The 14,217-nt window shown below is 35.1% G+C and overlaps 1 protein-coding gene across 10 annotated transcripts in view; it reads right to left on the bottom strand.

The window, feature by feature from the left end:
- Positions 1-1,430: 1,430 nt before the first annotated feature.
- The window catches only part of znf740a (zinc finger protein 740a), a 29,518-nt gene continuing 16,731 nt past the window's right edge, over positions 1,431-14,217 (bottom strand). For 5 of the 10 annotated variants that reach the window (XM_066672024.1, XM_066672027.1, XM_066672032.1 and 2 more), the window contains 6 exons: positions 11,831-11,914; positions 10,259-10,342; positions 8,208-8,291; positions 7,038-7,121; positions 5,624-5,742; positions 1,431-4,323 (listed from right to left, as the gene is read on the bottom strand). In XM_066672024.1, the coding sequence (XP_066528121.1) occupies positions 4,147-4,323; positions 5,624-5,742; positions 7,038-7,121; positions 8,208-8,291; positions 10,259-10,342; positions 11,831-11,914 (632 nt within the window). In that variant the 3' untranslated portion in view covers positions 1,431-4,146. The remainder of the gene's footprint in view (positions 4,324-5,623; positions 5,743-7,037; positions 7,122-8,207; positions 8,292-10,258; positions 10,343-11,830; positions 11,915-14,217) is intronic. The other 5 variants (XM_066672026.1, XM_066672034.1, XM_066672031.1 and 2 more) reach the window with 5 other exon arrangements.

The following is a 14,217-nucleotide window of genomic DNA, read 5'->3' as shown; positions in this document are numbered from 1 at the left end:
AGCGCTCTTAATGGGGCCTCGCGTTAACCGTCACAATATCTGGTTTTGGCATTTTATTATTGCTAACTTATTTATTATTGTTAATTATAATTATCATAATTATATTATTATTATTTTACAAGTCAGTGTCTTTTCAAAAGCGTACGTCCGAAATCTTGGAGCTTTTATTTTGAAAAAAGACGTAAAATGGCTGTATCAGAGAACTTTTAACACCTTTAATTAGACACAAAACTGTCAGAATCCTGAATTTTTTGGGGGGGATCAAGGATTCAGACCAACTAAAAACAAAACAAAAAAAACTATCCAAGCACTTCTTAGAGATTGAAATCAAGTTCTTTAAGGTTTAAGGTGATCTCAGCTGATAAGGTCTACTAACACTAAGTGATGGGAATTTCGGCTCTTTTTGGGGAGCCGGCTCTTTTTTCTCGGCTCTTCATAAAGAGCCGACTCTTTCGGCTCCTAAATGGCTCTTTGTTTTACCACTTATTTCCACCGTTACAGAACAATATTACCTACATTTTACATGACTATATGGACAAAATATTAAAAATGTTCAATATTAAAAAATAATAGTGTTGCAATGGCCAAATGTTTTTATAGCTGTCTTGTAATAACTCACTGATTCAATTGTATAAATAACTGGATTTTTATTTAAACACCTTAATGAAAAATCACTTGTAAACTCTGAAATATAGTCAATGGAACCCAAAAGGTAGGTATTAGAAAAAAGCTTATTAAATTAAACAATCATCCATTTCTGGGTAATAAAATAAACAAATACTCTGCAAAGTGCAAAACAGCAGCATTCAACGGTAGTGATTAAAAGAACCACAACTGTCAACAAATATTTAACTGATTTAACATTTTCTTCAACTATTTTTTGGTAGGCAGATTGGCATTCAGGAAAACCAAGTGTCTCAGCTTGGAGGGTTGGAGCTTGCTTGTTCTCTGATTGGTTGAATGACAAGCCTTAGAAAAAAAATGGTTCGGTCTTAGACGGGAACCGGCTCTCATCCTTCACTTACAAGAGCCGGCTCTTTGAATCGGTTCGTTCGCGACCGACATATCACTAGCTAACACTGACTTATGAGACAGTGTGGAGAAGACGCCATGTCCTGTTTCTCCTCCCCCATATTGTGCAGCCATAGAACAATAACCTTGGAATGAGTTTGAGTGGCACTGGAGATCCAGAACTAATCATCCAACACTAGAACCTACCTCACGGCTTAATGTCGTTAAATCCTCACAACAGTAATTCAACATCTGGTGTAGCAGATTCTTCATTAATACCATTCCTTTCAATAGAATCAAACAGAGGTAGCCAGTATAAAAACATTTGATACTGCTGTTACAACATCAAATAAATTGCTTTAAAAACCCTTTCTTTCATCTTAAAGACAATGAAAACAGGTTTCTTTTAAAGGATTTTATTTCTGCATAATGGAAGCCCCTCTCCTCACTCCACACAATGAAAGCTAATTGGATCACAAGGTTGATTTGGATTCACTTGCCCATTTTTTTTACAATAATTATCAATACAACATTTTTTAAAAAAGAAAACAAAGTATCAATATAAGTTCTTACAGTATTAACTGCAAAATTGCATGCAAGGTAAAATAAAGAACTACTGTTATCTACTACAGATGCAGGTTTTTCTCTCTAGTATTTCTAATCATATAATTCACTAAAATAGTGGGAATGGTGGGAAAGTTTCTCCAGGACTTATATCCCCAATTCAAATGTAAAAAATAAAATCAATTTTAATCAGAACCTGAACACTCTGGAGGGTCTTTGATTAAATAAATCATTCCAAATCTGTTCAGAAGAGAGGCTTTTGTCTAATGACTACAAACTATTGTCTTCTTTAAAAAAACAAAAGAAAAAAAGTCTATAGATTTTCACTTTTTGCTCCAGTGTTTTAAATTTATATTAGAAATTAAAAAAAAAAGTTATTAAAAACACACAGCATGATTGCTACAGAACTAATAAGTTGTAGTCCATTTTGTTTCGATATATTTATATATATATTTATAAGCATACAATAACACAAAAGAGAAAAAAAATGTGGCAACGTCTTGTTTCTGGGCAGTTGGTGAATACCTGCTTTAACTATTTGTCTAATATTTCAGATATTAAAATACATGGGAGGGGCTAGACTGACAGACAGACCGAGAGAAGCATGGAAGAGAGGAAAATAAGATTCCAGGAAAAAAAATAATAATAATAAAATAAAAAAACCATACAGATTAACTAAAGCATTTGATAGACGTCATCTAAATGTCGTAAACTTGTTGGCCTCACCAGAAACTCATTACTGTTTTCCACTGAACACAGAAACAAGAGAAATGTGCAGGAAAAGTCTGCACTCTCCTTGTGAAAGTAGATATAAATTTTCTAAGTGAAAATTCATAATATGGCAATTTTTTGATGTTAGCTTAAAAAAGATTTTAAATCTTTAAATCCAGCAAATAAAACAGTACACGCACAGTCCTTTGAAGAGGTTAAGCACATCCCTGGTGAAAGCAAAAGTACTGAACTTTCCAGTGAAAAAAAACAAAAACAAAAAAACAAATGCCACTCTCTGATCTGTGCTGGGAAAATAAATGTGCCAAACCTAGGAATATAATACTCAGTGAGAGAAACAGAGTGTGCAGTTCTATGTAAAGGACATAACCTTGTTGCTTTTTAAACAAGTAATTTGATCTGGGGCCAGCAAACTGCACATAATGACTAAAGTTTTGAAGAAAGAAAGAGTGGCATATTATGACAAAATGCTAATAAATGTTATTGTCTGAAGTTGAAATTATTTGGAAAATAATATTTTACGTTATTATCAAACTCTTAGAGACAGATAGAGAGACATCATTTCAGTACTCTTAAAAGAATGCAAGATAAATTTACACCGATAACTTAAGGGAAGAAAAAAAATAAAAACGTTTAGGCAGTGACCGCATTTCAAAATAAAGTTCAAGAAATGAACACATGATCACATCCTAAGGCCACATAGTCTTTAAAACGTGTAAAGTCCATTAAGAGTTGCGCGTCTTTTTTCGGAGCATCAGTCTCTGCTATGTAGATACATCGTCACTGACAGTAACACGTTATGTACGTTATGTATGTTATTATGAATTATGTGAACATTGTGAGCTGCTGGAGATGGACAGGTGTATAATCCCCTGCAAATAAATCACCACTTGTGCCATTTCCACCATGTTTAGATAAATGTTACACTACAAACCAGTTAACAATTTACATTTACATCCTCAAAATGCATCCTTTACATCAGAATATTGAACAGTTATTAAGCTGAGAGAAGTAATTCATAGAGAAATCAAACGGTACTGTTACTGGTGCTGTTACTGTGCCTGACTGCTGAGACATTGCTTTTATGTATATGAATGATGACAGCACAGGACTAACACTATCATTTTCTGTTGGAATTTGTGCCTTATCGCAATTCAAAGTTTACCTACGTTCTTCAGGGATGCCATTGCATTTAAAAGCTGTGGACAGATCACAGAGGACACTTTCCTGAGTCTTCAGCACAGATGAAAATAGTGGTGGTTTGTGGTGTTTTGTTTGTCTTTTTTTTTTTTACAGATATTTTCATCACAAATTCGCTTTTCTCAAGTTTTTTTTTCCTCAGCTTCAGGTACAATGTGACTGTGTGAATGGCAGACGTATTAAGCTTGTATTCCTCCTTCTCTCTTGGGGGGAAAAAAAATAGGACGTACCATCACACAATTGCTTTATATCCCCCACCCCCCATTCTGTGTGAAATGCTCAGGCATTTTTGAACTGTTATTGACTATTTTGTCTTGTTCCCTTTTTCCACGTACCACCAGAAAACAGTTTATGATAAAAAGAGGGAGGAGAAAAAAAAAAAAAAAATCAAAAATCTACCAACCCCCAAATGGAACACTCTCTCTCTAATAGTGTAACAGAAGGACAGAGAATTATTTCATCTTTCTTATTTATCCTTCTGTAATATCAGTCAGAGGCCAGAAGGTGGCACCACTGTACGAGACTTTTTTTTTTTTTTTTTTTTTTTTTTTTATGAGAGCGGCAGGGGGACGTTTCAACATGTTCTTTTCTTTCAATCTTATTTTGTTCCAAGGTTCATTTCCGCAGGTTTAGTTGGGAATATCAGACAGCCAGTCGTCCAGGGGGTGGGTGGAGTGGGCTCCAGGTTGTGGGGGGAGCTGGTGGCGGGTCCTGAGGATAGGGGCGAGGCTCACAGCAGGGTTGAGCCTCCACTTTGGCTACGCCCCTCCCTTGACAAAGCCGACGATGTCTTAGCAACCGGTCTGTCCTTGAGAAGTTCTGCAAAAAATGAATAAAAACAACCCCCCACACACACACAAATTAGAAGATAAATGTATGTAACCTTTATAATAAACATTAACCGAAACAAGAGAAATCAGAGACAGCTGCATGTGAGCCTATGTTCACTAAGCTCAGTGGCAAGTGTTGGATAGAGGCGTATACAGGCCCCGAACAATTGGATGTGGAGCCAAGAATCTGTGCCTTTTGGAGTAATGGAGCTCCATCCAGTGCCTCTGGGATGAGCTGGGATCCCAATGTTGAGATGGATCATCTGATATTAAGGCTTGATATCACTAATGTTTATGAGGCTTGTCTAAAACGGTTATGGCTGCCTATGGACATCTCTATGAAGAGAGAAAGGCCACAGAGCAGTAGCATGTGTTCTGTTCATATGAATAGAAGAGAGGAGAAGCTCTGATCATACACTTTTTTATTATATATTATTTTTGTTGTCAAATCAATAATACATAATACAAACCTATGTAAAAAAAAAAATGTGATAGATTCACCTCAAAATTGTGTTTTAGTTATGGGGTCTACTTCTTTGTCTACTAGTGTAAAACCTTTGCAGCAGAAAAAGCAAAGAGAAAACAAACTCTGATTCAAGCCCTTCATTTCTATAAGAACACTGGATGAATCTCAAACATTTAACAGTTTTGATGAGATTTTTGTCACTAGAAACCAGTCTGCACCTACTGAAACTGATCACATCTAGACTGATAACATTTAGTAAACATGCAAGACTCAAAGACCTGGTTGTCCTGGGAACGCAACAACGCTCTTGACAGAGGTTAATAAAAACAGCCGGAATTATAAAAATGAAACTTAAGGACTTGTCTACACCTGTACAGATGCAGGCGAAAGAGTGGCAGAAAGCCCAGTTCCCTGTTTTTACAAGATTTTTTTTGTCTTTTTTTAATTAAAAAATTTTGTTAATTTTCGATTAGATGCAAATAAACTCATGGAATTTGCATTTACTCCCACTTAGGAGCTGCTGAATAAGACTTTGAATATACGACTGTTTGTCCTTATTCTTTAGGGAAGATCTTGGGTTTTGTTAATAGTCTGTGCTTTCGACTTGTTTTGACAACAAAAGTGCTGGAAACATCAGAAATTTTACACTAAAGTTATTTTAAATATATCCATCCAGTTTGGGGGAACTATTCTATGGCACAAACAGATTGATAAAATAATCTAACCTAAGGCTGGGGAAAAAAAAAAGAAAAAACATTTTGTATTGTTTGCTACATTCTGGGCATAAAAAATTATTTTTTGCTTCTTTAAAATGTATTTTTACCTGCTGGCAGCGTTCACACTGATAAGGCTTTTCTCCGCTGTGGACTCGTTTGTGTCTTTCCAGGTGATATCTCTGGATGAAGCGCATGTCACACATGTCGCACGCAAATGGCTTCTCACCTGCCACACACAGAAAAGGTTATTTAGCTCTGGGATAATTAAAACACAAATTATGTTAAAATAACTAGAATGCCCTCTTAACAGTCGTATGCAAAAGTTGTAATACACCAGTTCAAATTACTAATATTGCTATTAGAAGAAAACCTCTACAAAAAGTTCTCCAAAAGATTCAATGTACATTTAATGAGTCTCATTAATAACATAGTAACATCCTCTAAAGGCAATGGCATTTTTCTGTCTGATTTTAGATCAATTTCTATTTGGAAAAATAATCAAAATATATGTAAGATATATAAGATACAATTTCATTATGGGCACAAGCTTTTGCATATGACCCTTGCAATTGGTCTTAATTGAGGAATAGCAATGACTAAAAAAATCATTAGTTATTAAAAATACAATGACAGTTGAAGGGGACAACACAAAATGACTTCATCCAAACTCGAGTTTGTAGTGAAGGATGATATTTTAATAAAAAATCATGGATTAATTTTGCCCACATTAAACACAAAATGCCACACATTTGGGCATGTTTAGTGCTCTCTATATAATAGGAAATATAGTGTTCCCTCTAATACATGTCAGTTTCACAAAAATACCTAAAACGTCCTTACAAAGTTGAAAAGACTTGCATTAATCTTACAAGGGCCCATATCCTACATCTGTTTTAAGCAATTACTTAAACTTTTAGTTGTATGACTCTATAATTCATATTTATCCCCAATTTCTTATAATCCCCTAGAAATAAACTGTGCCTATTAGAGTGGCATATAAATGAGCTCTGTTTTGACTGGCTAGATGGATGTCAGGACAGAAACATTCCCTAAAACTTCAATGTCGGAATTAGTTGCTGTGAACAAATAAGCCTGTATATAGATATGTTTTCATCATATCACAAAACACTTGATTAAAAACTGGACTATTTTCTGCAGCTTAGTTTCCAGTACTTGACTGCACACGCCATTTTAGACAAGTGAGGAAATTCTGATGACTTTTTATTTGATGATATGAGCCCTTTATGACACCCTTGAATTGAAGGTAAAAGAAAAAACTAAAAAAAAGAATGTATTGTAGTACTATTCTTTGGGTATACGAACAGAAAATATAATTTTAAAACTTTGAGAAATATCATCATGTCTTGCCTTCTAACACCATTCAAAAATATATAAAAACACATATACAACAACAAATGTGTGAAGAACTATCTTAGCATTCAGTCTACCAGCTCCAGTCCACGTCTCTTAATAAAAATCATGTCTTTTTTCCAGAAAGGGGTGAAGGGAAAGGACACATACCCGTGTGAGTGAGGCTGTGTCTTTCCAAGTGGTAACGTTGGAAAAACCGCATGTCACACATCGAACAAGCATACGGCTTCACCCCTAAACGCACAAACGCAATCTCAGTCAAACTCTGCACACAGCACACAACATCAAACTGTTCAAACACTGCAGTCTGTGAAGTATTAGGATAGTGATACTTTTTGCTGTTTCCATTCTGTACCTATAAATATTGGAGATGGGGGAGGAAAATAAATAAATAAATATCTTTGCCTAGAGGTTTAGTACATGCTTTTTGGTTATAGGTCAATTTAAAATCAACTTGTATTATACAGGGCAAAACCTGTTCTGCTAATCAGTTTAACAGGAAACTTCTCTGAAATTGGAATTATACTGAATAAATCAGAAATTACCTTAAATTTTGATTACATGTAAATAATTACAATACATGTAACTGATTATAAACTTGTGAAAATTAAAAATGTTTTATTCTGACAGCTCTTATCAAATTAACAGATATAAATGGTCCAAAATGAATTTAGCAAAAATGAAGACTTAATTTAATCTCTAAAATAAGTTTTTATTCATTCTCCTGAAGTTACATTTATGGAGAATTTATATAGTTTCAACTATAGATTTTTGTATTTTCTGAATATATGAAAGATTATTAAAAAACATTTAACCAAATAATCCTCACTGAGCAGACTAACTCACTGGTTTCTAATGACGTAGATTGCACAACCTGAAACTTCATCAAGTGTGCAGAAGTGACTCATTTTACACTATGGTTGCTATGTTTACAGTTGTACTGTAAAAAAAATATTCTCTCTTAGGGGAAATCATCATAAATCCTGTCAATATTTAATGACACTGTGTTAAGTATTAGAGTAGTATACTATAATTGTTTAGTCTTTTTGAGACTTTTGTCCATTGTTTTAAATAATAAGTTTATTTTGATAAAGTGCCATTTTCCAACTGTAAAATTTCACCTGCTTCAGGAATCATTAACTGAATCACGTGAAATAATCTGCCTGTGAATTAAGACACTCTCTCAAAACGAAATCACTGCATTGCTGTTTATCATTTAATAATACAATAAAACAAACTTTAGACTGAATCTAAATACAGTTTGCTTGCATTTTAGTGTGCGAGATAAATGTTAATGCAGTAAAATGAGACGACACATACCCGTGTGAGTGAGGCTGTGTCTCTGCAGGTGGTAACGCTGAAAAAATCTCATGTCGCACATCGAGCAAGCATATGGCTTCACCCCTAAATGCACAAAGCACCAAAAGTATGTATGTATGTATGTATGTATGTTTTTAAGGCAGCAAGTGAACAGAAAGGTCTAAATTGATTATTTGGATGCAGGAAAAATGGCAATCGAGTCATGTGTAAAAAAAAAAAGGAAAAAGGGCCAAACTGAGGGAGCAAGGTCCAACCTATCCTTACACATACCTATTTTTCCTGTCTCCAACCCAACAACTTAAAAAGAAGTGACTCTTGCTGCCTAATATACATCACCCCTGACATGTGCAACCTGTCAGTGGGTTTAACCTTGTGGCTGTTCAGTGTATAATCACACTTTTCGTATTACCGTACATTTCAGCTTTTCAGTTTTATATTCCTTTTTACTGTGTCACATTAATGTTCGTGTCTTCAGCGATAAGCCTCAAATCTTTAAGTATAAACTTGCATAAAGAAATTAAATAAGATATTGTTTTCTGGTCCATGCAGGGAACAACTTATGGTATTCCATTATTGACACAGTTTGAAGAAATACATTCATGCAAACATGTATAATATAAATGTTGTGCAATGATACTGAAATCCGATCAGTATTTAGCAGAAACTGACAAATGTATTTTAGTGTAGATGGAGCTAAGTTAAGGCTGGTTTATACTTCAGTGTAGATCAATGCAAATGTCTCTGCATCACAACCAAGCAACATGTGCAGACGTCTGCATCAGCTTGAAACAAACAAAAAAAAAAAAAAAAAAAAACCAAAAAAAAAAAAAAACCAAAAAAAAAAAAAAAGCCAATAAAAGAAAAAAAATTGTGCTGCTTTGTACTGGATGAACCAAAGAGCAGGGGGAAAAAAATTAATTGTTTCTTACATTTTAATTGTTGATCACCTGTAGCGATATTATGCTGTACCATTTCTGACAAACTATTCTGAAACTGCTAATAGTTTTCATGCTAGTTTGAGTAAGTATTGTCTTGTAACCATGGCTACTAGATAGCCAATCTGCAATTACTTGACACAGCTCCGCAAAGTAGCCTGACACGTAACAGGCTACAAGATATGCACATCAGCGCACCTGCAAGCACAGACACGTTTACATGCATCTACACAGATGTACAAACCAGCTTTTACACTCTAGATTTATTAGTATTTTATGCATTTGACAGCATTTTAAGCTCTACAGAACTAAAGATCCTATTTCTGTGTTACCTCAAGTGAATGTATTCTCACTTTCTACATCCAAGAAAAACAACAGCTATCTAGAACTACCATTTTGGTGCATCCCTATAAATGTTTGAATTCTCCAGGTAACACACACACAAACAAGATCTATTGAAGCTAATTTCATTTATCCAAACCATGACTAAATCTAGGACACAAGACAAAAGAAAAACCTCACTCAATCTCTAAGAGTGTCTCAAGGAATAATTTAATATAAATACCATATAAACCAGACAACTGTGATCTACAGTCTGTTTGTTACATTACACTCAGGTATAAAACTTAAGTTTCAGGTACTGATGTTAAATTATCATTTTTGAATCCTAAACCTGTTGGATGAAGGATCATCACTTCAGAGACTATTTCCTCAAAACCATAGCCCAAAGCAGGTGTGATTTTTATTCTGGTGGTAGACTGCAGGCTGTCTGTTAGTCAGTACTATTCTATACAGCAAATGAAGCACTTAAGAGCAAATTCACTCATTAGGATGGTTGCCTGGGCACATTTGGACATGTGTTTACACCATATGTATCATAGAAGATGCTGTAATAAATGAGCGGTAATTGGTTATTTTGAACGTACTTTGGTGCCAATAGCATTTAACAGCAGGACAATGTAAATATGACATAACTGGATATTCCAGAGCTACAAACTCGAGTTTGTTGTCATTTTGTTTTTGTTTGGGTTTTTTTTTGTGTTCACCTGCAGAAACAATTAAAATAAACAGGAATACGTGCACCGTATCCAAAAGGCATGAAGAGACACCACCTACCCGTATGGGTGAGGCTGTGTCTTTGCAGGTGGTAGCGTTGAAAAAAACGCATGTCACACATGTTACAAGCGTAGGGCTTCACCCCTGAATGCAAAGAGGATAACTGTGTTAGCCAAAAGGCTACAGCTTACAATATGTCCCCATAATAATTGAGCAAGCACTATACACTGTAGTAGTGATGGCAGGTTTAATCAAATTAAACAGTGTGTACTCTGGATCTAAGGAGTAAAGAATAAGCATTGACTTTATTTCTGTACTGATGAAAAAAAAATTAAATAAAATTTACAGTACTGTGTAAAAAAACTGAGATCTCTCTTTTACTTAATATCCAGTCTAAATATCCATTCAGTACAAGTTTTCCTCAATTCCAGCTTTCATGCTTTCCAAGAAATCTGCTTTCAGATCTTTAGCCACACCACAAAAGTTACACCCAAACACATTCAGCAATGTTAAGATCTGTGCTCCTGGGCCAGTCTATTGTTCTGAAATCACCCCAGGGTTAGTTCATGTAGAGGGCATAGGAAAGTTTAAAAATCATTCCACAATTAATGAATATATCACTCTTTTGAAATTAATCTTAGCATTAAGTTGAATTAATTAAATAAAGTAAAATAAACTTGATTCTGTGACATTTATCCAATTTATACCACTGTTCTGTGTTAAATAATTCTAATAAACATGAAAGTATTAACACCATAAATCAAATCAATATATAACGAATTACCTCTTCAAATTACGTGTTCATGTTAATTTAAATTAAAAGTTTACATTTTGATGTCCTAAAAGTCTTTTGTCCTTTGTTTTAGAGTGTCACATGAGTTACATGAAACATAGATGTCACATTTTATACCATTTTTTGTATCAAAAGGACATTACATACAATTATAAATCACACATTTTGGAGCTAAATAACAATGACACGCAAGTCTGCCTCACTATAACTGAAATATTGGAGGTGCTTTTGTGACATGTGCATTGCAGACGAAGGCATTCCAGCAAAACTAGTCTTGGCTTGTTCAACTCTGATTTCAATTTTGTCTTTCTTTATGCAAACCAATTATCTTATATATTATCGCTATAGAAAAATGTAGAACTTGTACTAATGGCTGTTTCGCTGAATATTAAATAAATGACTAACACAGTACTACACAGTTTATCAAAACTCAACATAATACAGCAAGAGTCGTGTGGATGATTTGATAAAAGCATGCTGATGCACATGACAGTGTTGCCAACTTGAATTGTATCAATAATCTTTGTGTCTATTTTTAAATCCCAAGCTGCACAAGGAAACCATAATGTGTTTATGATGGTATGACTCATGAAACACTAAAATTGCTATGACAGGAATGCAGTGTTAAGTAATTTCAATTTGACAGTTGTCAATTTAATTTGATCTTTCAAACCAATTGTAGAACGGCAGTTTCAAACAAACTAAATAAATTAAACATGAGTGAATAACAATTAAATTGGATTTATACAGTATACTTATACAAAGTTGGCAACAGTGTGCAGATAGCATCTTTTAGGCCTGTCACTAGAGAGTATGGCATAAGGTGTAAAGACACATACCCGTGTGAGTGAGGCTGTGTCTCTGCAGATGGTAACGGTGGAAAAAACGCATGTCACACATGGAACAAGCGTAAGGCTTCACTCCTAAATGCACAGAGCAGAGTATTAGTCATGTGCATTCTCTGCTGCAAAGATACACTGTATTCATTACTGTCAACATGGCTTTTGTCTTGCACAATACTTTACAAAAATAAATAAATAAATAAATAAATAAAAATAAAAAGTGAGATTGAACAAAGGTTAGCCACATGCTAACCTTTAATTAACTCAGTTCGGCACCACAAGTCTTTAAACCAAATCTCAGAAGCTTCAAGAGCCAATAACCATGCAGTGTTCAGTGCTTTCCAGTTCATTTTCAGTGGATTTAATAAAAATGTAAAAACACAAGAGGGTTAAAATGGGAAGCCACAATTAAACTGTGCTAAATACACATTTTCTCTGTTTAAATAAATTTGTCACTTTAACACATGAAAACTAGAATGGCTCATCTCAACTTAAGTCTTATGAGACCGTTGGAGACGACTCAAAGTCAATCAAGAAACTGCCAAACTGCCAAAGTTTTTGTATTCATATTATAATTTACCCTGTATTACAAACCGGATTCCAAAAAAGTTGGGACACTAAACAAATTGTGAATAAAAATGAATGCAATGATGTGGAGATGGCAAATGTCAATATTTTATTCGTAATAGAACATAGATGAAAGATCAAAAGTTTAATCTGAGTAAATGTAACATTTTAAAAGGACAAATGTTGATTCAAAATTTCACAGTGTCAACAAATCCCAAAAAAGTTGGGACAAGTAGCAATAAGTGGCTGGAAAAAGGAAATTGAGCATATAACAAACAGCTGGAAGACCAATTAACACTAATTTGGTCAATTGACAACATGATTGGGTATAAAAAGAGCTTCTCAGAGTGTCAGTGTCTCTCTGAAGCCAAGATAGTAAGATGATCACTAATTCCACCATTGTTGCGCAGAAAGATAGTGCAGCAATACCAGAATGGTGTTACCCAGCATAAAATAGCAAAGACTTTTAAGTTATCATCATCAACCGTGCATAACATCATCAAAAGATTCAGAGAATCTGGAACAATTGCTGTGCGTAAGGGTCAAGGCCGTAACATTCTACTGGATGCATCGTGATTTCCGGGCCCTTAAACGTCACTGCACCTCAAACAGGAATGCCACTGTCAAGGAAATAACAGAATGGGCTCAGGAATACTTCCAGAAAGCATTGTCAGTGAACACAATCCACCATGCCATCTGCCGTTGCCAGCTGAAACTCTACAGTGCAAAGAGGAAGCCATTTCTAAGCAAGCTCCACAAGCTCAGACGTTTGCACCAGGGGTCTTTTAAAATGGTGTGGGGCAAAATGGAAGACTGTTCTGTGGTCAGATGAGTCACGATTTGAAGTTCTTTATGGAACACTGGGATGCCATGTCATCCGGACCAGAGAGGACAAGGATAACCCAAGTTGTTATCAACGCTCCGTTCAGAAGCCTGCATCACTGATGGTATGGGGTTGCATGAGTGCTTGTGGCATGGGCAGCTTGCATGTCTAGAAAGGCACCATTAATGCAGAGAACTATGTTCAGGTTCTAGAACAACATATGCTCCCATCTAGATGTCATCTCTTTCAGGGAAGACCCTGCATTTTTCAATAAGATAATGCCAGACCACATTCTGCAGCAATCACAACATCATGGCTACGTAGGAGAAGGATCTTTCTTTCAACTGGAGGACCAGATCTTTCAACTGTAGAGAACATTTGCCGCATCATAAAGAGGAAGGTGCGACAAAGAAGGCCCAAGATGATTGAACATTTAGACATATATTAGACTTGAATGGGAGAGCATTCCTATTTCTAAACTTGAGAAACTGGTCTCCTCTGTCCCCAGATGTCTGTTGAGTGTTGTAAGAAGTGGGGATGCCACACAGCGGTAAAAAAATGGCCTTGTCCCAACTTTTTGGGGATTTGTTGACGCCATGAAATTTTGAAACAACATTTTTCCCTTAATAATACATTCTCTCAGTTTAAACTTTTGATCTGTGATTTGTGTTCTATTCTGAATAAAATATTAGATGTTGGCACCTCCACATCATTGCATTCAGGTTTTATTCACAATTTGTTTAGTGTCCCAACTTTTTTGGAATTCGGTTTGTACTAAAATGTTTGTAAAGTCGAAAAATATGTTTAAACTTAAATTATCTACTCATTATTGACATCATTTTGGGCCACACACACACAGACCAACAACAAGATTCTTAAAAGCTAAAATTACAGTAATTTAAGCACAGACATTTTCCCAAAACTACCAAACCAATTTCTCTTTTAATGATTTACCTGCCAGGTTCTCCACTAAACAGCTTTCTAAACACTTCAA

This window comes from Hoplias malabaricus, chromosome 5 (assembly GCF_029633855.1).
Source record: "Hoplias malabaricus isolate fHopMal1 chromosome 5, fHopMal1.hap1, whole genome shotgun sequence".
Classification (NCBI taxonomy): domain Eukaryota; kingdom Metazoa; phylum Chordata; class Actinopteri; order Characiformes; family Erythrinidae; genus Hoplias; species Hoplias malabaricus.
Note: the sequence above shows the minus strand (reverse complement) of the source record. Positions and strands in the feature narration are given on the sequence as shown.